Source organism: Equus asinus, chromosome 5, assembly GCF_041296235.1.
Source record: "Equus asinus isolate D_3611 breed Donkey chromosome 5, EquAss-T2T_v2, whole genome shotgun sequence".
In the NCBI taxonomy this organism is placed as follows: Eukaryota; Metazoa; Chordata; class Mammalia; order Perissodactyla; family Equidae; genus Equus; species Equus asinus.
This window is the reverse complement of record NC_091794.1, coordinates 72,531,808-72,559,048: the sequence shown is the minus strand read 5'-3', so window position 1 is coordinate 72,559,048 and position 27,241 is coordinate 72,531,808. Positions and strand designations below refer to the sequence as shown.

At 36.1% G+C, this 27,241-nt stretch overlaps 1 protein-coding gene across 6 annotated transcripts in view; it reads left to right on the top strand.

The window, feature by feature from the left end:
• Nucleotides 1-27,241, top strand: part of OSBPL9 (oxysterol binding protein like 9) — a 161,162-nt gene that overhangs the window by 67,940 nt on the left and 65,981 nt on the right. For all 6 annotated transcript variants that reach the window (XM_014833089.3, XM_014833088.3, XM_014833086.3 and 3 more), the window contains one exon: nucleotides 19,696-19,772. In XM_014833089.3, coding sequence (XP_014688575.2) covers nucleotides 19,696-19,772 — 77 coding nt within the window. The remainder of the gene's footprint in view (nucleotides 1-19,695; nucleotides 19,773-27,241) is intronic.

The following is a 27,241-nucleotide window of genomic DNA, read 5'->3' as shown; positions in this document are numbered from 1 at the left end:
AGATGACAAATTATCATTTATCTGGTAATTAGGAATATCAGTTAGTTTCTAAGAACACGTCAGGCTTTGAGAATTAAGAAAATATGCATCAGATTCCATCCGAGACCTGGGGGAGTACACAGCTGGGCAAGGAAAGGAAAAAATGTAAACAAATGAGCATTATAGTGTTATAGATGCTTTGATAGAACCCTATACAAAGTATATTAAGGTACATAGACCTTTTTTCTCTCATCTGATCTCACTGCTGTTGTTAGGATAAGCAGTTTGTTTAGACTATGGCTCTTAAACCTGAGTATTAAAACATTGGCTTAGATTACTTTAGATTTAGAGTCACGTGAGTTGGTTTTTCTCTCTCCACACCTCTTTATTACCTTCTTTAAAAAACACTCCCTAACAAACCAGCCTGTCCAAACTTGTTACAAATTATAGTCAGTGGCACTTCAAACCACCTAATTATCTAAGTGGAATGTTTTTATTTAGTATCTGTCCAGCTATCTGTCATGTACCACCCACAAATACACGAGTACCTGTAAAATGTGCAAGGCACTTTTGCCAAGAGCTAGAAATACAACAGATAAGACTGACAAGCTTCTGCTTTCTAGGAGCTTACATTGTAGTGGAGGAGGCAATCAATAAGAAATCAAATAAGATGTCACATGTAGTATATACCAGTGGTTCTCAAACTTTTTGGTCTCAGGACACCTTTACAAACTTATTGAGGACTCCGAAGAGCTTTTGTTTATGTGGGTTATATATATTGATATTTACCAGGTTAGAAATTAAAACTGAGAGATTTAAAAGATTATTTATTCACTTAAAAATATCAATAACAAATCCATTATGCTAATAACATTTTATGAGAAAGTAACCATTTTCACAAACAAAAAAATAGAGGAATGGCATTGTTTTACGTTTTTGTAAATCTTTTTAATGTCTGGCTTAACAGAAGATTGGTCGAACTGTATGAAGAAAATATAGTCTCGTATAGATATATAGTTAGAAAGTGAAGGAGTATTTTAATAGCTTTTTCAGATAATTGTGAATATTCTTTGGTACTTCACTCAAACCTAACAAGTTATAGTTTCTTAAAGGTTTCTTGCTGGATAGAATCTGAAACTATAACAATGAAATTTATATATGAAATACTCTATCACAGTTAAATCTGTTGGTCTGTCTGGCACTTTGAATGGATCTTTTGCATTATATATGGTTTTGTAACATCATGCTTTGGTCGTATGTGGATCTTCCAAATATTTACACATTTCATTATATGACATAAAAAAATTACATTTGTTGATATTGCCCCAAACTCATCAGAAAAGTCTTTAAGTATTGAGAATCTGTCAAGTTCATGGTAGCTGGCAAAAACGGTTTTCTAAAATTCTACTGTTTGCTTAAAAGCCTTAGTGTTATAATTGGCAACAAAAACTGTCAGTTTTCCCTGAAATGAAAAACTTACTTCCATCATTTTCAGGGAAATATCTGCAAATATCCCAGTGTGAATAATATAGTTTGTCAGTTGTTCTTTCAAGTAAAAATGATGTTCCGTGAGAAAAGTGCCTCTTAGTTCACACCTCAGACAGTTGCACAAGTGCTTTTCCTTGAGATAATCGTTATAATTTGGTATGCAGCAGAAGTACTTTATGTGTACTTTCCGTTTGTCACATAGACTATTTAAAAAGCATATACTCAAGGGTCGAGATTTAATGATGTTACTGCTTCTTGAAACGCATTCTTAAGTGAAACAGGAATTTTTTTTCTTGCACGTGAGTGGTGGTGGAGAATACAATGAGCAGTTCAGTTTGGTGCCATTGCCTCCATTCGGGCTAAGGTTCTAGCAGTTTTACCGCCATTGCTCTTGTACCATTAGTGCAAATGTCAATGCAGTGAAAAACACAGATAGTGTTATTAGTAGTAGTATGAGAATAGTTTTGCCTAAAGGACCCCTTGACCTCATTGGACCCCAGTGTTTTTATGTATGTTATTTCACTCGATTTTCACAGTAGACCTTTGTAGTTGGTATTAGTAACTCCTTTGGAAATTTGTGGATGCAACTCAGTGCTGGGAAGTACTGTCCTCCTGAGGTCACATGAAAGTAGTGAGACTGGGACTTGAAACCAAGTTTTCTGACTAGAGTTTTTGGCTCTTGCTCTTTCTCCACTATCTCCAAAGTATGGGAAAGTTTCTGTTGCCTCTCTTAAGAAGGACTTTGCCTAGCAGGAAGGGCATGGATGGGATAAGGCTTATTCAACAGGGCTGGGGTGCTTGAAGCCTACAGACTGCTTTCTAGGTACTGTGTTATTGCAAAATACTGAACTTTTGTGTTTCTCTACTCTGGAAAATGAGAATAATAATAGTAATACCTATCTCACGTAGTTGTTGGGAGGATTAACTAGTTAATACATGTTATATGTTTAGATATATGTGTCAGACGGTGCTGACACAAATTAAGCGCTGAATAGAGTTAGCTTTTATTATTTACACAGATAAAGACAAGACTCAGGCATTTCAACAGAGGGAACAACTTGAGCAGAAGCTGGGAATTGTGAGTCATGTGAGCAGTAAGTATAATGTAACTGAAATATGGTGGCTTGTGGAAGAGTATATTGGGAGGTAAGATTGGAAATGTAGATATGGTCCTGATTATAGCTGGACCAGAGCTATAAACTATTGCTTGAAATTGTGCCTCTAATACCTAGGACAATGACTGGTATATGGCATGTATTTATATACTACTTGAATATTGGAATATTTGAATAAATTTAAGGAAGGAGAGAGCAAGTCCTCTTATCATGAGCAACATATATGGAAGAGGTGACATTTCAGTGTAGCCCAGAAAAATGAATAGGATTCTAATAAGCAGATATCAGAGGCTATTAGAATGGGTGAATATAACACCTCACTGAACAATGTACCACTAACCAACCAAATGATTGTGCTTTCCAGGAGACTAAATTACTAGAGATCATGGATTGTGTAATCCTTGCTCTTATCTCCAACAGAGTACCTGGTGCATCCAGGGGCTCAGAAGACATTTGAGCAATGTCTCAGCGCTTAATCTTGTAAATATGGTTTTTGCATAATGTTTTTGTTTCACAATAACTTTCAGAGAAAAGGAAGCCTTCTTGACTGCTAATTCTTCTTTTTACTTCAATTACAAAACAAGCAAATAACTACTTCCTTTCGCAAAAAGGCAGTAATTTATTCAGAGTTGTGTCTTAAAGGAGAAGATCAGGAATGTCAAGGTGTAGGAGTTTTGGAAACTTGTCTTAAAATCTACTTCAGGAGCTGGCCCCGTGGCCGAGTGGTTAAGTTTGTGCACTCCGCTTTGGCGGCCCAGGATTTCACTGGTTCAGATCCTGGGTGTGGACATGGCACTGCTCATCAGGCCATGCTGAGGCAGCATCCCACACAGCACAACCAGAAGGACCTACAACTAGAATATACAACTATGTACTGGGGGACTTTGGGGAGGAGAAGAAGAAGAAGAAGAAAAAAAAAAGAAGATTGGCAACAGGTGTTAGCTCAGGTGCCAATCTTTAAAAAAAAGTCTAAATATGTGTAATGTAGGAAATGTGAATGGATATGTATGAAAAGAGCTAAGATTATAGAATCCTGAAAAACATGTTTTACTTACTGGACAAATACTGTTTTTCTTTCTGTGCACCTTATATTGTTTCTGTATAAGCCAGGTGTTATTGGGCATTAGAAATTACTGGTAATCCCTTCCCTATTCATTTTCTCTGGCTAATTGTTTATTAGGTTATTAATAGAACTTGTTTTCTCTTAAGGCTGTATGTGATAATAACATTGATATTTTAGTATATGTCAGGTACTGTGGTAAATATTGTACAGATTATCTCATTTAAACCTTACAACAGCCTTATAAGGTCTAGGTACTATTATCATCCCCATAAATAATAATTATCATCCTCAGATTATAGATGAGAGAAGTAAACCTCAGAGAATTTAAGTAACTTGTCCAAGGTCTGAGTGAATATGGACAAGGCTAGATATAAGAGCCAACCTTCTAACCTTTACACTACACTGCTTAAGAGATACTGAATAGCAATGGCTTTGTGGGACTTTGGGATGGCTTAGAGCAGTGTTTTCCAAACTGACCACAATCTATTAGTGGATTGTGAATCTTATTTAGTGGGCCAAGATCAGCATTTTAAAAAAAGTGAACTACAACACAGAGAAAATATCAATGTGTATGGCATATAGTAAGAGCAAATGTTGTTTTGTGGAACTAATGTTTCAGTTTTATGTGTATATGTGCACATATATGCTTATATTTATTTGTGAATTGAATCATGTTATAAAAAGCATTTCTTACTGTGAGCTACAGCCAAACAAAATTTGGAACCCGCTGGCTCAGAGAACGGAAAGAGAGCTTGAAGAACGTAATGAAGAGGAAAGATAGATACTAAAGAAGAAATTCTAGAGATAAACTGTATAAATAACATTTTTTTAAAAGGAAGAAAGAGTTAACCTATCTTTATACATATGGGGAAAATAATGTACTATTTATAAGTTGTTTTAACTAATTCCTTAAATTGTGCCCTTTTAGTAGGGATTCACTCAGAATTAGTGTAGCTTTAATTTTATTTCTAGAGGGCTGCCTCTGCAGGTGGTTTGTGAATTGTGAATATCGTTACTATGTTTTTATTTCTCATATGAACAAATAATTATGATTGAATAATAACCAGACATCTCATTGGTGCTTCATATACACAAAGGTGTTTTTCCTATTAGATTCAGTAGGATAGAGGTTTGTTTACTGGCTCATTGGAGAATGGGAGAAGGTGGACTAGGTTAGTCAGAATAATAGAATGTTGAATTTTCAGCTGGAAGGGACAATTTAGTCCAAGCTTCCAATTTTTAAGAAAATTATTGTAAAAAGCAAATAACATTAAATTTACCATCTTAACCATTTTTAAGTGTATAGTTCAGTAGTGTTAAGTATACTGTTCACATTGTCGTGCTGGGTGGACGCTTGGCCAGTGTTTTCTTCCAATGGCGTCACTGATGCTCTCCATCTTATCCCCAAGTGGCCAGGACATTCCCCAGAACTCTTCCCTCCCCCACCCCCTCTCCCCACGCCCCTACCCCCACCAAGATGGGACTTTCTATTGCATTCCCTTTCCCGCCTCACCATCCATCCACCCACCCAGGGTGGCCATCCCTGTCTCCACCCCTGCATCCATCACCAGCTTCGTGCACCGAGAGGGGACCCATCTTTAGGGTTTTCTATATATAGAATCATGGCATCTGTAAACAGTGAGAGTTTCATTTCTTCATTTCCTATGTGGATTCCTTTTATTTCTTTTTCTTGCCTAATTGCTCCAGCCAAAACCTCTAGTACTATGTTGAATAGGGCTGGTGAGAGTGGGCACCCTTGTCTTGTTCCTGTTCTCAGAGGGATGACTTTCAATCACTTAGAATTGATTTTTGTGTATAGTGCAAGGTAGAGTCAGGTTTCGTTTCTTCCCCATATTGTCCAACACTATTTAACAGAAGATTGTTCCTTACTGCTCTTTGGTGCCACATTTGTCACAAATCGTGTCCATATGTGTATATGAATGGGCTTATTTGTGGGCTGTGTTCTATTTCATTCGTTTCTTTATCTATCCTTGCTCCAATATCACATTTTCTTAATTACTGTAGCTTTATAATAAGACTTTATATTTGATAGAGTAAACTCTTTAGGAATGCTTCTCTTTCCAAATACCTTTTGGAATTTTTATTTGCATTACATTTAATCTTAATCTATAGATCATTTTGAATATTGTTAGGGTATTGAATCTTCTAATCCATGAAGTGGTATTTCCATTTATTTATATCTTGTTTGATTTATCTTAATAGTGTTTTTTAAATATAATTTTAAAAAATTTGAAACAACCTCACACTTACAGAAAAGCTGCAAGTACAGTACAAAGAACTTTCCCCCTGGAACTGTTTGAGAGGAAGTTGCTAACTGGTTGTCCCGTCATCCCCAAATGCTTTATTGTATATTTCCTGCAAACAAGGAAATTTTCCTGTATACACACTATACAGCCATTAAAATCCAGGAAATGAAGATTGGTGCATTAATACCATCTAATCTTTAAACTCTATTCAAGTTTTACCAGTTTTCCTTATAATGTCCTTTATAGCAAGAGGATCTGGTTCAGAATCACATTTTGCATTTAGTTGTCTTGTCTCTTTGGTCTCTTTCAGTCTGAAACAGTTCCTCAGTCTTTCCTTGACTTTTATGACCTTGACACTTTTGAAGATTATAGGCTAATTCTTTTGTAGAATAGCCCCTAGTTGTTTTTTATTTTCTGATCTTTCTTCATGATTTGATTCAGATTACATGTCTTTGGCCTGAAGATCACAGAAATGATGCTGTGTTCTTACCACAGGATTTCAGTTTGTCTTGTTACCGATGGCATTTACTTTGAGCACCTGATTAAGGTGGTATCTGCCAGGCTTTTATTGTTAAATTTTGTCTTTTTCCGGGGCTGGCCCCGTGGCCAAGTGGTTAAGTTCGTGCGCTCTGCTGCAGGCGGACCAGTGTTTCGTCGGTTCGAATCCTGGGCGCGGACATGGCACTGCTCGTCAGACCACGCTGAGGCAGCGTCCCACATGACACAACTAGAGGAACCCACAACGAAGAATACACAACTATGTACCGGGGGGCTTTGGGGAGAAAAAGGAAAAAATAAAATCTTTAAAAAAAAAAAAAAAATTTTGTCTTTTTCCCTTCTCAATTAATATTTTGTGGGGAGGTATTTTGAAGCTATGCCAATACCCCATTCCTCATCAAGCTTTCAATTTGTGTGTATCAGTAGCAACTCATGATTTCCTGTTTTACTCAATGGATTATAATTCTTTACTTCATTATTTATTTTGATGCTCAAATTGTCCTTGCTTTGGTCAGTAGAATTCCCTTTAAATTGACTTCTGTGTTGTTTTACCATGTTTCTGTCATTTCCCTGAGTATTACCTTCCTTACTTTCTGGCACAAAAAAGTTGTTCCAGACTTATTTTCTACCTTTCCTGTCCTAGTTCTGGAATCAACCATTTTTCCAAGGAACTCTATTTCCTTTTAATGGAGAATGGTATTTGGAAATCAACACCTGGTGCTGCGTGTACTTATTGTTATTGAGTGTCATATTGCCCAGACCCTCTCAGAGCTAAGACAAATGTGAATGTTATATATGTGTGTATGTACACACATGTGCATCCTTTTTCATATTTCCATATGTATTTACTTACCTATATATTGAAAACTATGAGTTCATACTGATACCTCCATGTCCAGTCTCACACTTCAGAAATCATTTTGGTTTTCTCCCTTACCATATTTGTGACTCTATTTTCCAACAGTGAAATCCTTTATCCTTGTTGTTTTTACTTGATCGATCCTTCTGTATGTAATATTTCCCCTCCTCACTCACTTCCCTTGTGTGGATGTCACCCCTCACTCCACTCAGCCTTGGAAACCTTGGGCTAGACTCACCTCATCCCCTGCAGGATGGACTCCCTCCTCCCAGTTTTTGGGCTCCCACTCCTCATGCTCGACATTTCCACTGTGTAGATTCTCTCTTCATCCTGCTTGGGCTTTAATGCCCGTGCCAGGTTGTCCCTTGTCATGATGTATGCCCTCCTTGCTCTGCTCAGGCTCTGATGTCCTGAGCTGGATCTTCCACCCGTTTGGTACAATACTTTTAACTAAACCGCAGAGCTCATTTTATTTTTCCCTCTAAAGCCCCTTTTCTGTTCTAGGATTTAGTCCAAGATCCCACATTGCATTTAGTTATGACAGTTCCTTTTTCTTTGCTTGTCTGTCATGACCTTGACATTTTTGATGAGTATTAGTTATATTGTAGATGTCTCTCAATTTGGGCTTATCTGATGTTTTCTCATTATTAGATTGAGATTATATACTTTTAGTAAGAATACCACAGAAGTGATGCTGTTTCCTTCTCAGTGGATTGTATTGGGGGATATATGATATACATAAATTTATTTCTGGTGATGTTAACTTTGATTACTGGATTAAGGTGGTATCTGCCAGGTTTCTCCATTGTAAAATTACCATTTTTCCCTTTGTAATTAATAAATACCTTGGGGGAGATACTTTGAAACTCTGCTAATATCCTGTTTCTCCTCACACTTTTGCTTTAGCTATCAGTATGCCGTCAGTGGATCTTGCCTGCAGTAATTATTGCTGTGGTGTTTGTCTAATGTTGATTTTTAAATTTCTTTCATTCCTTCTATACTTATGAATTGTGATTCTTCTGAAGGAAGAGCTGTGCCTTCTTCCCCATTTGTTTTCTTATTCACTTATTTATTTATATCAGTATTGGACTATTGGATGTTGATTTTATTCTATGGGTTGTAAATCCAGGACTATCAGTTCTCCTGTTGCACAGATTATTCAGGCTTTGGCCATTGGAGCCCCTTCACATGCCCTCATTCTTTTTCAAGCACTTCCTATCTTTATCTGTCTGTCTAAACTGTGGGTTCATATCGATACCTCCAATTCTAGATCACCACCACATGGTTCTTTCTAGCCTTCTTTCTTTCCTTATTTGTAAATTTTCTTCTCTGACAATGAGAAACCTGGTTCTTATTACCTATAATATAGTCATTTGTTTTTAGTTACAGAATTGCTAACCTATACTCTTATGAAAACCAGATTTACCAACTAGAGTACAGTATTTGTATACAGTTCTTTTCTTGTTTAGCTTTGCATTATGTAGTCAGAACACTGTTTTCAGTGTTACTTAGGGTTAATCTTTTCTTTCTCATTCCCTTCAGTGTGATTGTCTTATTCATTTGTAGTACAGTTAGGTTAATTTGTTACTGCTTGTATTCTATTTTGGGTTTCCCTTCCCTGTGCTGGTTGATTTTAGTTAATTTTTTTTTGAGAGTATGTGAAACATTACTATGGTTCTATAGAGTCTGAGTATATACAAAAAGATAAATTTGGAGAAATGTTCCTACCTCCATACCCTTACTAACTTGTTCCCATTTTCCCTGGCTTTCTGTCCTTTCCCGCTTATGCCTGGTAGCTGACTACTCTCTTTAGTTTTGAGTTCATCCTTCTAGTATTTCTTTTGCACAAACAAGCAGATACATGTGTATTTTCTTATATCCCTTTCTTTCTTACACTAAAAATACCACACTGGTTTTTTAAATTTCATTCCAGTGTATCTAGAAATCACTCCAAAGAGACCTTCCTCATTCTCTCTCTCTCTTTTTTTTTGTGAAGAAGATTGGCCCTGAGCTAACATTTTTTGCCAATCTTCCTCTTTTTCCTCGAGGAAGATTTGTCACTGAGCTAACATCTGTGCCAATCTTCCTCTACATTATGTGGGATGCCACCTTGATGAGCAGTGCTCGGTCCGTGCCTGGGATCCAAACCTGCAAACCCTGGGCCGCTGAAGTGGAACGCGTGAACTTTACCACCATGCCACTGGGCTGGCTGCCTCATTCTCTTTTTGATACTGCATGGTTCTCCATGATTTATTCAACCACTCTCCTCTGTATGAGTATTTAGGTTGTTTCTAGTATTTTGCAATTATAAACATTGCTACAGTGAATAACTTTAGTCATTTGTATTTTCTTATTGTTGGATGTTGGGTTTTTGTGTATTCAACCAACCTTGTATTTCTGGAATGAACTCAACTTGGACATGACATATTAATGTCTTATATAGGATTTTTGTATGTCTATTATTGAATTTAAATTGCCTATAATTTTTTTTTCTCTCGTAACAGTCTTGTCAGTTTGCTATCAAAGTTATGCTGGCCTTACAAAAGAGTTGGGGAGTGTTTCTTCTTTTTCTGTTCTTTGTAAGATTTTGTATTAGATTGGCATTATTTCTTCATCAAATGTTTGACAGAATTGTCTGGTGAAACTTTCTGGGCCTGGAGTTTTCGTAGTGGGATGATTTTCAGTTACTTTAATGTTAGAGCATTTTTGATCTACCAAAAGAGTACTTTCCTATAGTCCCAACTAATAGTTATAGAACTATCCAAATTTCAAAAGTTCTTTTTTTTTTTTTTTGAGGAAGATTAGCCCTGAGCTAACATCTGCCGCCAATCCTCCTCTTTTTGCTGAGGAAGACTGGCCCTGAGCTAACATCCATGCTCATCTTCCTCTACTTTAAATGTGGGACGCCTACCACAGCATGGTGTGATGAGCAGTGCCATGTCCGCACTTGAGATCTGAACTGGCAAACCCCGGGGCCACCAAAGTGGAATGTGCGCACTTAACTGCTGTGCCACCGGGCTGGCCCCTCAAAAGTTCTTCTTGTGGCTGTTTTGACACATTATATTTTAAAGAAAATTTTCCATTTATTTAAAATTTCCATTTTTGTCATCATGGAGTTATTCATAACATCCTCCTATGAACTTCTGGATGTCTTCTTTGTCATTCATGACATTCATGATCTGAGCCGTCATGTTCATCATTGTTTCCTCCTCCTATCAGGCTTCCTAAAAGTTTATCAATCTCATCAGTTATTTCAGGTAACAAACTTCAGGCTTTATTGATATGTTTACTCTCTTTGATTAATTTATGTTCCGTATCATTTCCTTTCTACTCAATTTGAATTTAATTTCCTGTTGTTTTCAGCCTTTTTGCTTTCCTGTATATACTTTTAAGGGTATACATTTCCTTTTATGCAGTGCTTTAAACTGTATCCAAGTTTCAATATGTCATGTTTTCATTTGTGCAATTCCAAATATTTCCTAATTTCTAGTGAGACATTTTAATTTTAATTAATTAAATAATTTTTATTTAATCAATAAATTCTTAATTTAAATTAATAAATTTTTATTTTAACTAATTTATAATTATTTTTATAAATTATATTTTATAATTAAAAGAAAAAATAAATATATTTTTGTTGAGTAACATTGCTTTATAACATTATATAAATTTCAAGTGTACATTATTATATTTCAACTTCTATGTAGACTACATCGTGTTCACCACCAAAAGTTTAGTTTCCATCCGTCACCGTATGAATGTGCCCCTTTACCCATTTCACTCCCCCATCACTCCCCTTCCCCTCTGGTAACTACCAGTCTATTCTCTGTGTCTATGTGTGTGTTGTTGTTTTATTGTCCACATACAAGTGAAATCATATGGTATTTATCTTTCTCTGTTTGATTTATTTCGCTTAGTATAATATCATCAAGATCCATCTGTGTTGTCAAAAATGGCAAGATGTCATCTTTTTTTATGGTTGAGTAGTATTCCATTGTATATATGTGCCACATCTTCTTTATCCATTCATCCCATTGATGGACACTAAAGTTGTTTCCAAGTCTTGGCTATTGTGAATAATGCTCCAATGAATATAGGGGTGCATATTACTTTTTGATTTAGTGTTTTCATGTTCTTTGAATAAGTACCCAGAAGTAGAATATCTGGATCATAGGGTGGTTTTTATTTTTAATTTTTTGAGGAATCTCCATGTTTTCCATAGTGGCTGCACTAGTTTATATTCCCACTGGCAGAATGTGTTTTCTCTACATCCTCTCCAACACTTGTTATTTCTTGTCTTTTTGTAGCTTTTTTTTTTTTTTTGAGGACGATTAGCCCTGAGCTAACGTCTGCTGCCAATCCTCCTCTTTTTGCTGAGGAAGACTGGCCCTGAGCTAACATCCATGCCCATCTTCCTCTACTTTATATGTGGGATGCCTACCACAGCATGGCTTGCCAAGTGGTGCCATGTCCGCACCCGGGATCCAAACTGGCGAACCCTGGGCTGCCAAAGCGGAACATGCGAACTTAACCACTGCACCACTGGGCTGGCCCCTCTTGTCTTTTTAATAATAGCCATTCTGACGAGCATGAGGTGATATCCCAAAGTGGTTTTGATTCTCATTTCCCTAATACTTAGTGATGTTGAACATCTTTTCATGTGCCTGTTGGTCATCTGTATATCTTCTTTGAAAAACTGTCTGTTCAGATCCTCTGCCCATTTTTTAATTGGGTTTTTTGTGTTTTTGTTGTTGAGTTGTATGAGTTCTTTATGTGTTTTGGATATTAACTCCTTATTTGATATGTGATTTGCAAATATCTTCTCCCAATTGTTAGGTTGTCTTTTTGTTTTGTTGATTATTTCTTTTGCCATGCGAAAACTTTTTGCTTTGATATACTCCCATTTGTTTATTTTTTCTTTTGTTTTCCTTGCCTGAGGAGACTTATTTACAAAAGATACTTCTAAGACAGATGTCAAAGAGTGTACTGCCTATGTTTTCTTCGAGGAGTTTTATGCTTTCAGGTCTCACATGCAAGTCTTTAAATCCATTGGGAGTTAATTTTTGTGTATGGTGTAAGATAATGGTCTACTTTCATTCTTTTCCATGTGGCTTTCTGGTTTTCCCAGCACCATTTATTGAAGAGACTTTCCTTTCCCCATTGTACGTTCTTGGCTCTTTTGTCAAAAATTAGCTGACCATAGATGTGTGGGTTTATTTCTGGGCTCTCTATTCTGTTCCATTGATCTGTGTCTGTTTTTCTGCCAGTACCATGCTGTTTTGATTTGTTTTTTTCGTGAGGAAGATTGGCCCTGAAATGTTAATCTGTCTCCAGTCTTCCTTTTTTTTGCTTGAGGAAGACTGTCCCTGAGCTAACATCTATGCCAGTCTTCTGCTATTTTTTATGTTGCTTGCTGCCACAGCATGGCTTGATGAGCAGTATATAGGTCCATGTCTGGAATCTGAACTGGTGAGCCCCAGGCTGCCAAAGCAGAGTGTGTGAACTTAACCACTGTGCCACTGGGCTGGCCCCTGTTTGATTATTATAGCTTTATAGCATACTTTGAAATCAAGGAGTGTGATGCCTCCAGGCTTGTTCTCTTTTCTCTGAATTGCTTTGGCTATTCAGGATCTTGTTGTTACATATAAGTTTTATGATTCTAGTTCTATTTCCATAAAAAATATCATTGGGACTTTGATAGGGATTGCATTGAATCTGTAGATTGCTTTAGGAAGTATGGACATTTTAACTATGTTAATTCTTCTAATCCATGAGCATGGAATATCTTTCCATTTTTTTATGTCTTCTTCAATTTCTTTCAGCGATGTTTTATAGTTTTCATGGTGCAGATCTTTCACCTCCTTGGTTAAATTTATTCATAGGTATTTTATTCTTTTTGTTGCAGTTGTAAATGGGATTGTGTTCATTTCTCTCTCTGCTATTTTGTTGTTTAGTGTGTATAAAGACAACTGATTTTTATATGTTGATTTTGTACCCTGCAACTTTATTGTATTTGTTTATTATTTCTTATAGTATTTTGGTAGATTCTTTAGGGTTTTCTATATGTAAAGTTATATCATCTGCAAATAGTGATAGGAGATAGGAGAAATAAAGAGTTTTCCAAACAAGCAAAAACTAAGGGAGTTCATCACCACTAAACCAGCCTTACAAGAAATGTTAAAGGGACTTGTTTAAGTGGAAAAGAAAAAGCCACAAATAGAAATAAGAAAATTATCAAAGAAAAAATATCACTGGTAAAGGCAAGTGTACAATAAAAGTAGTGAATCAGCCACCTATAAAGCTAGTATGAAGGTCAAAAGACAAAAGTGCTAAAATCATCTATATCTACAATAAGAGGGCAGGGGATACACAAAATCAAAAATGGTAAAATATGATGTAAAAAACATAAGATGTGGGGCAGGGGTAAAAATGTAGGGCTAAAAGCTCTAAAAGTATGAGGTTGAACTTAAGAGACCATCAACTTATTATATATTGCTATATACATAGGTTATTACATATGAACCTCATGATAACCAAAAAACAAAAACCGATAATAAATACAAAAAAAAAAAAAAAAAGAGAGAGAAAGGAACCCAGACCTAACATTAAACAAAGTCATCAAATCACAAGGGTAGAAAATAAGAGAAAAAGAAAGGAACAGAGAACTACAGAAACATCCAGAAAAAATGTAACAAAATGGCAATAAGTACCTACCTATCAAAAATTGCTTTTAAATGTAAATAAATGAAATACTTCAATCAAAAGATAAAGGGTGGCTGAATGGTTAAAAAAAAAAAAGGACCCAGATATATGCTGCATACAGGAGGCATACTTCAGATCTAAAGACACTCAGAGACTGAAAGTGAAGGGATTGAAAAAGATACTCCATGCAAATGGAAATGAAAAGAAAGTTGATGTAGCAATACTTATATCAGACAGAGCAGACTTTAAAACAAAAACTGTAACAAGAGACAAAAACAGCACTGTATGATAAAGGGAATAATCCAACAAGAGGACATAACATTTGTAAGTATCTATGCGTCCGACATAGGAGCACCTAAATACATAGAGCAATTATTAACAGACATAAAAAGAGAAATTGATAGTAACACAATAATAATAGGGAACTTTAACACCACACTTACATCAATGGATAGATCATCCAGACAGAAGATCAATAAGTAAATATTGGCCTTAAATGACACATTAGACCAGGTGGACTTAATAGATATATATGGAACATTCCATCCAAAAACTACAGAGTTGGGGCTGGCCCGGTGGCACAGCAGTTAAGTGCGCACGTTCCACTTCAGTTGCCTGGGGTTCACTGGTTCGGATCCTGGGTGTGGACATGGCACCACTTGGCAAGCCGTGCTGTGGTAGGTGTCCCACATACAAAGTAGAAGAAGTTGGGCACGGATGTTAGCTCAGGGCCAGTCTTACTCAGAAAAAAAGAGGAGGATTGGCAGATGTTAGCTCAGGGCTAATCTCCCCTGAAAACAAAAACTACAGAATACTCATTCTTTTCAAATGCACATGGAACATTCTCTTGGATAGATCACATATTAGGCCACAAAAAAAGTCTCAGTAAATTTAAGAGGATTGAAATAGTATCAAGCATCTTTTCCAACCACAACAGTAGGAAACTAGAGATCAAGTACAAGAAGAAAACTGGAAAAGTTACAAATATGTGGAGATTAAACAAAATGATACTGAACAATTACTGGATCAACGAAGAAATCAAAGGAGGAATCAAAAAATACCTAGAGACAAATGAAAATACAACAGACCAAAATCTATGGGCTACAGCAAAGTGATACTAAGAGGGAGGTTATAGCTATACAGGCCTACCTTAAGAAATAAGAGAAATCTCAAACAATCTAACGTTACTCCTAAAGGAACTCAAAAAAGAACAGGTGAAGCCCACAATCCATAGAAGGGAGAAAATAATAAAAATCAGAGCAGAAATAAGAGAAGTAGAGACTAAAAAGACATAGAAAAGAATCAGTGAAACTAAGAGCTGGTTCTTTGAAAAGATAAATAAAATTGGCAAACCTTTAGCTAGACTCACTAAGAAGACAGAGAAGGTTCAAATAAATAAAATCAGAATTGAAAGAGGAGAAATTACAACCAGTAACACAGAAATACAAAGAATTATAAGAGAATGCTATGAAAAGCTATATTCCAGCAAATTGGACAAGCCTGAAGAAATGGTTACATTCTTAGAATTATATAACCTTCCAAAACTGAATCGAGAAGAAATAGAGAATCTGAATAGATCGATCACTAGTAAGGAGATCAAATAAGTAATCAAAATCTTGCCGAGAGACAAAAGTCCAGGACCAGATGGCCTCCCTGGTGAATTCTACCAAACATTCAAAGAAGGTTTAATACCTATCCTTCACAAACTCTCCCAAAAAGTTGAAGAGGAGGAGACACTTCCCAACTAAAATGAGGCCAACATTACTCTGATACCAAAACCAGACAAGGACAACCTAAAAAAGGAAAATTACAGGCCAATATTGCTGATGAACATAGATGCAAAAATCCTCAACAAGATTTTAGCAAATTAAAAGGATCGTGTTCCACAATCAAGTGAAATTTATGCCAGGGTTGCTAGAATGGTTCAACATCTGCAAATCAATCAGTGTGATACACCATGTTAACAAAATGAAGAATAAAAATCACATGATCATCTCAATAGATGCTGAGAAAGCATTTGACAAGATTCAGTGTCCATTTATGTATGATCAAAACTTTGAATAAAATGAGTATAGAATGAAAGTACATCAACATAGTAAAGGCCATGTATGACACATCACCAGGTAACACCATATTTAACTGTGAAAAACTGAAAGCTGTCCCTCTAAGGAGAGGAACAAGAGAAGGATGCCCACTCTCACTGCTTTTATCCAACGTAGTATTGGGAGTCCTAGCCAGAGCAATTAAGCAATATAAAGAAATAAAAGGGATCCAAATTGGAAAGGAAGAGATGCTTTTCTTTGACCATTGGATTATTTAGTAGTGTTTCTTTTTTTTTTTAGTTTTCCAAATTTCTGAGTATTTTCTTTTTTTTTTAAAGATTTTATTTTTCCTTTTTCTCCCCAAAGGCCTTCCCCCTCTCCCCTCCTCCTCCCAGGGTACATAGTTGCATACTTTTTTCTCTTTTGTTTTTTTTTTGAGGAAGATTAGCCCTGAGCTAACTACTGCCAATCCTCCTCTTTTTCTGAGGAAGACTGGCCCTGAGCTAACATCCATGCCCATCTTCCTCCACTTTAAACGTAGGACACCTACCACAGCATGGCTTTTGCTAAGCAGTGCCATGTCCTCACCCGGGATCCAAACCGGCAAACCCCGGGCCACCGAGAAGCAGAATGTGTGTACTTAACCACTGTGCCAGTGGGCTGGCCCCTGCATATTTTTTTTAGTTGTGGGTGCTTCCAGTTGTGGCATGTGGGACGCTGCCTCAGCATGGCCTGATGAGCAGTACCATGTCCGCGCCCAGGATCCGAACCGGCGAAACCCTGGGCCACCGAAGTGGAGCACGCAAAGTTAACCACACGGCCACGGGGCCGGCCCCCTGAGTATTTTCTATATACGTTTATAACTGATTTCTAGCTAAATTTTTACTGTGAATATACTGTGTATGATTTTAATCCTTTGAAATTTAAGACTTGTTTTAGGGTCCCTTATATGGTCAATTTTTAGAAATGTTCTTTGCTTGAAAAAAATGTCTGTTTTACACTTGTTATATGCAGAGTTCTGTGTATGCCTATTGGATCAAGTTTATTCATCAGGGATTGTTCACATCTAGATTCCTACTAATTTTTTGTCTGCTTGATGTGTAGGTTAATGGGAGGGATGTTTTAAAATCTCCCACTATGATTCTGGTGTTCTCTCTGTTGTTCCTTATATTCTGTAGGTTTTTCCCATATTATACACACATTTTTATGAATCCATGTTATTGCTTACATATAAATTTACATATATTCTATGTTCCTGATGATTTGAACCTCTTGTATTTACGTGAGCCTCTTGTGGTAAAGTCTATTTTATTTTCTTTTAATAATGTCACCATTTTTTGAGTTAGTGTTTCTATAGTATATCTTTTTTATACTCTTATTTTCAATATTTCTATATCCTTATGTTAGTAAGTGTCTCTTGTAAGCATCATATTGTTTAAATCTTGTTTATAAATGTTTAGTTTTTAATTAGAGCATTTACTTAATTTATACTTAATTTAATTATTAATGTTTTTAGGCTTAAAATTTACCATCTTACCATATGTTTTCTTTTTTCCTTGCATATTCTGTTTCTTTTTTCTTCTTTCTTGTCAATTTTTGGATTGATTATTTTTCAGTATTGATTTTTTTCATTTTGTTATTTTGAAAGTTAAACACTTTAAAACACCTTTTAATGATTACTCTAAAAATTACGACATGAATCTTTCAGTTTTCAAAATCTAACAGTAATCAGTAATTTTATCTTCTTCCTAAATAATTCAAGAACCTTAGAATTCTTTATTTTCCCTTTCCCAGTGTATTTGCAGTTGGTTTTATATTTTAATTTTGTATGTGTTTATTTAAAACCTCACGATATTATTTTATGCAATCAATATTCATTTAGTTTTACCCACGTACTTACCATTTTTGTTGCTCTGTATTTTTCCCCTACATCTGCCACCTTCCATCAGGTGTTACTCCTTATGCAAGGAGAATACTTTCTCAAATTTTCTTCAATGAGTGTCTACTAGTGACAAATTCTGTTTCTGTTGGCCTGAAAATGACCTTATTTCATCTTAATTCCTGAAGGATAGTTTTCACCAAATTCTAGATTCGAAGTTATTTCCTTTTGGCTGTTAAATAAAGTACTCTATTGTCTTTTGCTTCCCACTGTTTCTTTTGAGACCTTAGCTCAATTTAATTGCTGCTTCTTTGAAAGTAATTTATCTGCCCCCACCTCTCCCACTGGCTGTTTTAAAGATATTTCCTGTGTCTTTGGTTTGCACTAATGGTGCTGGGTTATGCCTGCTGTGTATTTCTTTGATTTATCCTGCTGGGAATTCTTAGGGCTTCTGAAATCTATAGCTTAATGTCTCTCATCTGTTTTGAAGAATTCTCAGCCAGATAGTGCTTCTATTCCATTGTCCCTTTTGTCTCCTTCTGATATTCCTATCACGTGCAGGGTATACCCTCTCACTCTCTATGTTGCATACCCTTTCTTCTATATTTTCTATCCCTTTGACTCATTGTCTTTTGGTGAGTTTTTTCAGATATCTCTTGAGTTCTCTGTGTCTTTAGTTGATTTAATCTGCTGTTAAACTCATCCATGGAGTTCTTAATTTTGCTTATGTTTTTCAATTTTAGAATTTATATTCAATTATTTAAAAAACCTGGATCATTTATAAAATGGTTTCTAAGTCACTGTCAAAGTTTTCAGTCATTTATTGAATGTATTACGCATAATTTTAAAGTATGAGATTGTTTGTTCAAATATCTGGAACTCCTCTTGACCTGTTTCTGTTGTCTTTTGATTCTTATTTATGTGTGGTTTTGTATCCTTGTATACTTGGTTATCTTTGCTTATGTGCTAGACATTGTATTTGAAAATTGCTTATAGAAATAATTCAGCAGCTAAGATGCTATCTTCCTACAGAAAAGATTTTCATTTGCTTTTGCTAGCTGGGTACCTAGAGTCACTAACAACCTGGGGTCGTTTTAATCCATTTCAGGCATCAGGATTTTTCTTGGCCACTTAGAGGACTGAGTATTTGTTTTATTCTTAATCTCAAGGTGCAACCCTTTGAGTTCCCAATCAAAACATGACCTAATTAGCAGAGCCCTCACTCTTGGTGGGCACTGGTCTCCAACTTTTGGCCCGACAAGGCTTTTTTGTTTCTTTTTTAATAGACTTTATTTTTTAGAACAGTTTTAGGTTCACAGACAAATTGAGCAGAAAGTACATAGAGTTCCCATATACGCTGTCCACATTTACTGACAAGACTTTTAAGTACATTGCTCAGTCTACAACTCTCCTGGAATTTACAATGCTTCCAAGAAAAAAGTGGCCCTGAATACCAGTCTTATCTTCTAGGTGTTTGTCTTCTTCTAGAACTTGGTCTGTTAATTCTTCACTACCTTGTTATTTTCTGATGCCTTCAACCAGTTATTTTTTAATAATTATTCCAGCTTTTCTAATTGTTCTCAGTGGAGAAGTAGCCTACTATTATTGAACACAATTATTCCCTTTGTTATAAGTGGCTGCAAGTGGATTGCATATTTGGGAAGGATAGGAAGGTGAACCTAGTAAGGAAATAGCACAACTAAAAATCTTTTCTATTAGCATCATGGTTTAAAATTCTTACTTTGAAACATGGAGCTATATTGTAGAAATTAAAGTTTTAATTATTTTAATCTTGTATTCTAGCTCGTGATGCTGATGAGCGAGAGAAGTGGATCCATGCCTTAGAAGAAACAATTCTTCGACATACGCTTCAGCTTCAAGTAAGAATTTTTACGTGGCTTCTGGATAGTTCCTTAGTTTTGTTTTGTTTTGTTTTCTGTTTTTTTTCAATTTTTTTTTTCTTTAAAGATTGGCACCTGGGCTAACAACTGTTGCCAATCTTTTTTTTTTTTGTCTGCTTTACCTCCCCAAACCCCTCCTGTACGCAGTTGTATATCTTAGTTGCATGTCCTTCTAGTTGTGGGATGTGGGACGCCGCCTCAATGTGACCTGACGAGCTGTGCCACGTCCGCGCCCAGGATCCTGTTTTCTGTTTTTTAAATACGTGTGGCATGATGTAATGAAAGCTTTTAATTTCTGAGTTGTTTATTCTTGCCTTTACAGTGTTATAATATATAGTAAGGTTATAGTAATTTTCTTCTGCTTTCTGGAGGGTAAAATACTGATTTTTGTCTAGGAACAAGACATTGCAATGCACTGTTGAAAGTGAAATGCTGTGTTAAAATGTGCCAGATTCATTTTTCAAATTTAGTATCTATACTTGGTTATTGATGTAACCAAATTATTATAATAATGTGTGATAATAGATAAGTGCTGAGAAGTTGACCTACTTTTCTTGTTATAGGATTTGGCAGTTACTGTGAATGTTGGGTAGTAGTCTTTGGGATGAAAGTGAAAGAAAAAACTCAAACTGGTTTAAGAAAAAAGCAAATCTGGTTTGGGTGTGGTTTGAAGTAGCCACTGAAACAATGTTTTGAGGACCCAGATCACCTTCTCTATTTCTAGGTCTCATTTCTTCTGGGTAGGCTTCATTTTTAGATATGCTCTCCCTTTGTGGTGGTAAGATGGTTGCGTGGATGGTTGCGGCAATTTCAACCTCCCATTATAGGAGTTCCAAGTTTATAGGACCATAATACAATTCGTAGGATTAGTGGTGATCACCTTAACCAGTCATTTTCCAAATCCTAACCAATCAAAATTTCAGTCATATGCTGCACGCCTGGAACTGGGATGTTATCTGCTTCACTGGAAACACATTGCGGATAGGGTCGAAGGTGGCCTCGCCAAGCAAAATAGGAAAAAAGGATGCTGGGTGACAGAAAGAACAAATGTCTACTCTGCCATGCTGAAGATAGTTTTCTATGTTTATTCCCCAATGAGAGAGTATTATTTTGTAGCATATAGAGGATTTTGTTTTGATTTACAGGATTGCATTGTAGAAAACTGATGTTTTATAACCCTTTCTCTCTACTTATCTTTGTCCTATACTAGGAATTGGCTTGATTAGACAGGGTGGTATAGCGCATCCCAGGTTCTACAAGATGCAGTGTTCAAACAGAGGCTTAAAAAACATTATTCAAGGATGTGGTTATTAAGAGACCGTAAGAAATGAATATAGAATTGAATCAGGAGATCTATGTTACTCTATGAGCTATGCCTTTTAAAAGCAACTTCATAATTCCTATAGGTTTCTTTTTAATTTAGGCAGTTTTATAAATGACTATAGCATCATTTCAGCAAATTTATCACTCAGTAAGAAGTGTTTTAAGAATCATATTAGACTGAATGTGGCAGATGAGATTCCCTCCACAGTTGGTTAGACTGACATTCATGTCTCTCTATGATCTAGGCTTGGCCTGTTTTTCTATACGTTTCTACCGGTATACCCCTGCATAAACCTTCTACCAGAGCGCTGCTGCCTACTTGCTTTGCTCTGAACTCATCTTTTCATTTCTGGTCTTCACATTCTTGCTCATGATGCTCTCTCTCTCTGTGAAATGCTGCTTGCCTTTGCTTACTGCCCCTTTTCTTTAAAGCCCCGTTCAGCACTCACCTCTTCTGTGGTGCCTCCCTGACTGACCCCTCTGCCCCTATCCCCCAAACTTAAAATGATCTCTTTTCTTTGAATGCCATACTCGTTGCACAATTCACTAAGTCCTTCTCATATTCTTCTTGTTTATCTTTTAAAGTATCTATAACTCCCATCTTCCCAGTTAGGATGCAGATTACTTAAGGTTGCCTAATTTGATCCAGTTTTGGAATTTATGAGCTTTTGCTAAGAAGAGAGTTTACGTGTCTTTGGGAATAACAAGAAGAAAAAGATAAATTTGAGAAGTCTTAAACTCTGATAGCTTTGATATTTTAAAGTACATGTAATACACAAGAGTTCTTTATATATTTTTTCCTAAAGTTAATGCATACAGAAGATAGGACATTTAGAAATATGTAATTAAATCTTCATTTAACTGGTACAAAATTAAAGATTCTCTTCCCAGAGATAGTGAAGTGTGGTGAAGAACTTGACTCTAATACCTAGCTATGGTAAGAACTTGATAAATGTTAGCCGCCATTGCTACAACAACTACTTTTACCATCTCTGCTCCCGTTACTTGGCATTCTAAATAGTGCTCAAAAACTGTTAGTTAAATGAAGAAATTAACAAACAGGTGATATATAGGTTGTTTTTCCATTGCTATTTATTGAGTACTTTGAGATTTATAACATACTGTTAGGTAACTGTGGGGTAGGCACTCATGGAGCTCTCTTCCAAATGGGCACGGAATTTAATTTCATCTCCACTTTAGCCATTAAACTGTACTACTTTGACCTTGTCATCGCTTAGAGCTACATCATCTCCAAAATGTTGAATCTGAAAGTGTTTTCTCTTTGACCACAATTTTCTTACCTTCATCCTCTTCTAGAACTTTACTTCTTCTGGACTTTGGTCCTTTCATTTTGGTCTGAGCTCTACTTTTCCATTTTTCCTGGTCATTTAGTACCTTTCTAGTTTGACTTTTCTCATTCCCCAGCGTAAACGTTATAGTCCGCTTCTACAGCATGGATTTTACTATCACCCTTAGAATTTCTTGTCACTGGATGTTTTGTGCTGTATATCATTCTGGTTTCCATTCCCCAGGGCCCCCCATTGTCTGGTTTCTCTGGTTCTAGTACTGTTAGGTCACAAAATGGAGATGGTTGTATCTATCACAATTTAAATTTTGTCTAACTGTAATTGGATTTCTGTAACTATTTAACAGTCTTCTTATTAACTTTTTTGGATTTTCAATTAAATCCCCTCAGTGGACTCTTTTCCATCAGTGCTCAGTATCTAATACAGCCCCTCCCTTCTTTATCAAAAAGGTCTCTCTTCTTCAGCAGTTCTTAGCGACTTCACCTATACCCGCTTTCTCTGCTTTGCATATTTCAAAGAAAAGATTATTCTCACTCTTTCCCAAAGTTAACACTACACCCATACTCTTGACTGCAAGATGTTTCCTTTGAGACTGTAACTTTCTCCCTCATTCTCATTAGTCCCTGCCGCTTTCATGCATTCAACTAAAATTTCTGTGCAGTTGAGGCTTCCTCCCTCCCCTGCCCCTCCATTTGTATATCTCTTTTCATATGGCTTTACTCTACCTTCTCTCCTTTTGGATTTTTCCAGTTAGCTGTCTCCCTGGAACTCAACCTCAGCATGGCTAAAACTGAGCTTATCGTTTCTTTCCTCCTCAAACCCATCTCTTTATCCCATTTTTCTGTTTCTGTTAATGACAGCATTATTTTCTGAGCCATTGAGGTTTGCAAGTTGAGAATCCTCTTAAGTGATAACTCCCAGCCTGCCAAACCTGGGGACTCTTTTTTTTCTTTTACTTTGTTTTTTCAATAGGATCACTCACACTCCTGCACTCACTTTGACTATCATTTTTGTTACATCTTGCCAGCTCTATTTCTAGTGCCCTTCTAATATTCCTGAATTTATTCTCTTCTTTTTCCTATAAACAGCAACTATAGTAATAATCGTAAGGCATCCACAACTGTGAAAAACCTTTAATGGTTTAATTTGTCTGTAGGATGTAGTAAAACTTCTTGTTAGGGGATTTCAAACTCTCTTTGATTTGACCCCAACCTACCTTTCTACTTCCTGTCCCTACATGTACCTGATGCTCCACATAGAAATCTTTTCTGATTCCATGCTTCCGTTCATGCTACTCGTAAGTCCTCATCATCCTCAGTCCTCAAATTTGCCTCTGTAAGATTCATTCCAATCTTTCAAGACCCAGTGCACATATTACCTTTTCTTTTCATTTTTCTTATCGCTGTAATAAAAAGTAGTAACTTACCCCCTTAACCTCTGCTATAATTTCTACTTCCATTGTAGCCCATATAACATTTTGCTTTGTAATAATACATAATAATAGCAACTAATATTTGAGCACTTCTTATGCACCAGGAACTGTGTGGGCTTTACATGCATTATTGCTTTTAATAATATAATATTAGTTAACTCATCTCCCTCTTGAGATTTTAAGTTTCATGAGGCTAGAAAGAGAATTTATCTTATTGATAGTATGTTTCCCCTAGCACCTGTGCAAAACCCAACTGGCACTTCCCAAGCTTCTGAATATGGTTTAGGAGGCAGTATATTATAGAAGAAAACCTTTAGAGCCAGGCTGACCAGGACTTGGGGCCTGGCTCTGCCCTTTTACTAACTGTGGAATCTTGACTAAGTACTTAATTTTGTTTAAACCTCTTTTAAAATTTGCCTGATCTTTAAAGGTAGGTATAAAACCTCAACAAAGTAGTTGTGGTAAGATATTTTAATAACTCTAACATACTACACCTTGTACATAGAAAGAACTCATAAATATTAGTTCTGTTCTTCCATTCTGATTAACCGTAAATTCACCTGGAGCATCTCTTTCACCTTTTCCCTTTCCTTCTATCCTTCCTCTGTTATTTTCTTTTACTATTGTTTCTACTCCTCTGTGAGTATCTGCCTATTGCAATTAAGATAGTCTAAGGATGAGAGAAGACAACTATAATCTTCTCTCTCCTTTCAATGGCTATGGAAGTTAAGTTTCCAGTAGTCGTTCTAAACTTGTTGTATGTTAGCTTGTTCTATCTTTTCATGTATTTACACCCAACTAAATTAGGACATTCCTTGAAGAGAGGCCAGAGAGGCTGCTGAGCCTCTTAATCTCCTCTTCTTAGCCTGTAAGAGGCATTCAGTGGATATTTGATGATACTGATTAATGGAGGGAAACCTTTCAGATTCTTTATTTACTCTAGTAAGCTTTAGTACAAACTAAATGCTGAGAGATTGCCAGGGAAGGCATTGATCACTGGAAGAAGACAGGATTTTACATGCAGTAAGTTTTGCAGCATCCTATATTATACAAGGTATAATGAATTATAGCTGCTTGTCTGGATATCAAACAGGTGTAAAAGTCAGTTTTATAAAGTTGAGTAAATTTGGGTCCATTTTAGAAAAAAACTCTTGAAAGCCCAGAATTCAAGTGTTTATTATATCATAATGTTATTTAATGTGGGCAAATATAAAACTGGGTATGAACTTCTTAGGTGTAAAATCTTATAGAACTAACTGTACATCCAAAAGAAAATTGCAAATTAAATCCAAACAAAACACAAAGCAATAAAATCTAAATTAACATTAATGTGATGAATGATATTGCCTTGCTAAAAGTAAGTTACTATGTAAAATGTGAAAATGGTACTGCCTGTTAGGGTATAAAATCTTTTGAAGTTTGGTATGCATACACTATTGTGTTGAATGTGATGACTCGATCATCTCACCACTTTTCTCTGGTCTAACTACTGGGAAACTTTTCTTTGTACAGCACATGCCATGAGGTCATTTGGCCTTCACACATATGTCATTTTCATGGTTGAGGCTCTTCTGTGACAAGTAATAGTACTTGGTGCCAACTTGATTATAAACAAAAACATGGGCGATGAAATAACTTGGTAGCACTTGGATTTAAGGTTGTTTCTGAGCTGATTCAGTGTGTGGTTATACTAATTTTTATAGGTTGTCAGAAATGAAAACACGGAAGATTGTGGTAGATACATTTTTAGATCCCAATTTGAAAACTCTCATGTAGATGTTTGAGTAGTATAGATCTTTAAGATTTTTCCTTTTATGCCACAAATTGATTGATATTTTAACAAATTTTATACTAAATGGCTTCTGTGATTATTCTTCGGGCCAAGAAATTGGGCTACAATTGTCCTCATTTGTATAAGTTTATGTCGGCCACTATAGACTGTATCTTAGGTGGTTATCAAATTGGAATTTCATTCCTACTGTCTTGTAATTTTGTAATTTTTGTCCTTTACTTTTTGTTCACTATCCGTTGGCTTTGATCTCAAGCCTCTAGAGAGAAAGGACATGATACCACTGTAAGAATAGGCTGAAGGAAGTAGGGAAGGCTGGTACAAACTTCACTAGAAGTGTCACTGAATCTGTGGGTAAATGGGTAAACATCATTATACATAAAGGAGATGTGATAGAATTCAGATTGCAAATCCTTATCGAGGCTGGAAAAACAATAGAGCCATTCTGAAGCCTTTTTTCAAAATTAGATAGTTTGGTATGATAATTACATCTGTGTCAAACTTTGGTTGTAGACAAACACAAATTTGGTATTTAAGGTGCAATTTAGGATAGTAGCTGAGAAATTAATTTTTAGTATTAGGATACCTTGATCCTACCCTCTTTTCGTTAATGGCTTATGTGTCTAACTGGGTAGCTAAGACTACAGTCAGGCATCCTTTAATGACAGGGATATGTTCTGAGAAAAGCATCATTAGGTGATTTTTGTCATGCGAACATCACAGAGGGTACTTACATAAACCTAGATGGTATAGACTACTACACACTTAGGCCATATGGTACTAATCTTATGGGACCACTGTCGTACGTGTGGTCTGCCGTTGACCAAAATGTCATGATACAGTGCGTGACTGCAACAGAGATCTTTTGAGTATTTTTCTTGAGTGTTAAGCTACTTCACTGAAGATTAGTTTTTTGAACATACGTTTCAATGTCTCAATATATAAAGACTTGTTTACTACCAGTGTATCGTTTACCCTGGCCTCATTAGATTTTATTTTTGTATCATATAGAAAAATAGATGCGTTTTGTTTTCCTCTCTTGAAGCTCTTTGTTGCCTAAAGGAAATGATTGCAATATAGGTGTGTCACCTCTTCCACAGGTAAAGTGGTATGGAGAAGTAACTGGCTACTTGGGTTTCCTATAACAAAGGAAAATTCCCCTAAGGGCTGTTGCCAACATCGTTGCTATTACTGAGGGCAGATGAATTTCTGCTCCTAAATTGGAACTTAGCCTTCTCCGATTCTTTTTTTTAACCAGTTCTATTTTACTAGTGGTGGCCTATCTTGAACTCTTGGGAAATCACTAAGAACAGACGGTCCAGTTTTTAGATGTTAAAGGTTGTTCCTTTAATTGCCTGAAATGTGTTTTAACTGTGTATTTTTATGGAAATCTTTTAGAACTTATTATGTAATTTTCCTGCTTTCTCTTTATAAAAATAAGGTTTAAAATTTAAAAAAAAATAGGGCATGCTCAATTCAGAACATATAAACAATACAGAAAAGTTATTTATTTGGTAAATATTTATCGAACACTTAATATGTTCCATGCACTATACTAGTTGGAGAGGATATAATTGTGAATAAATGACACATTGTC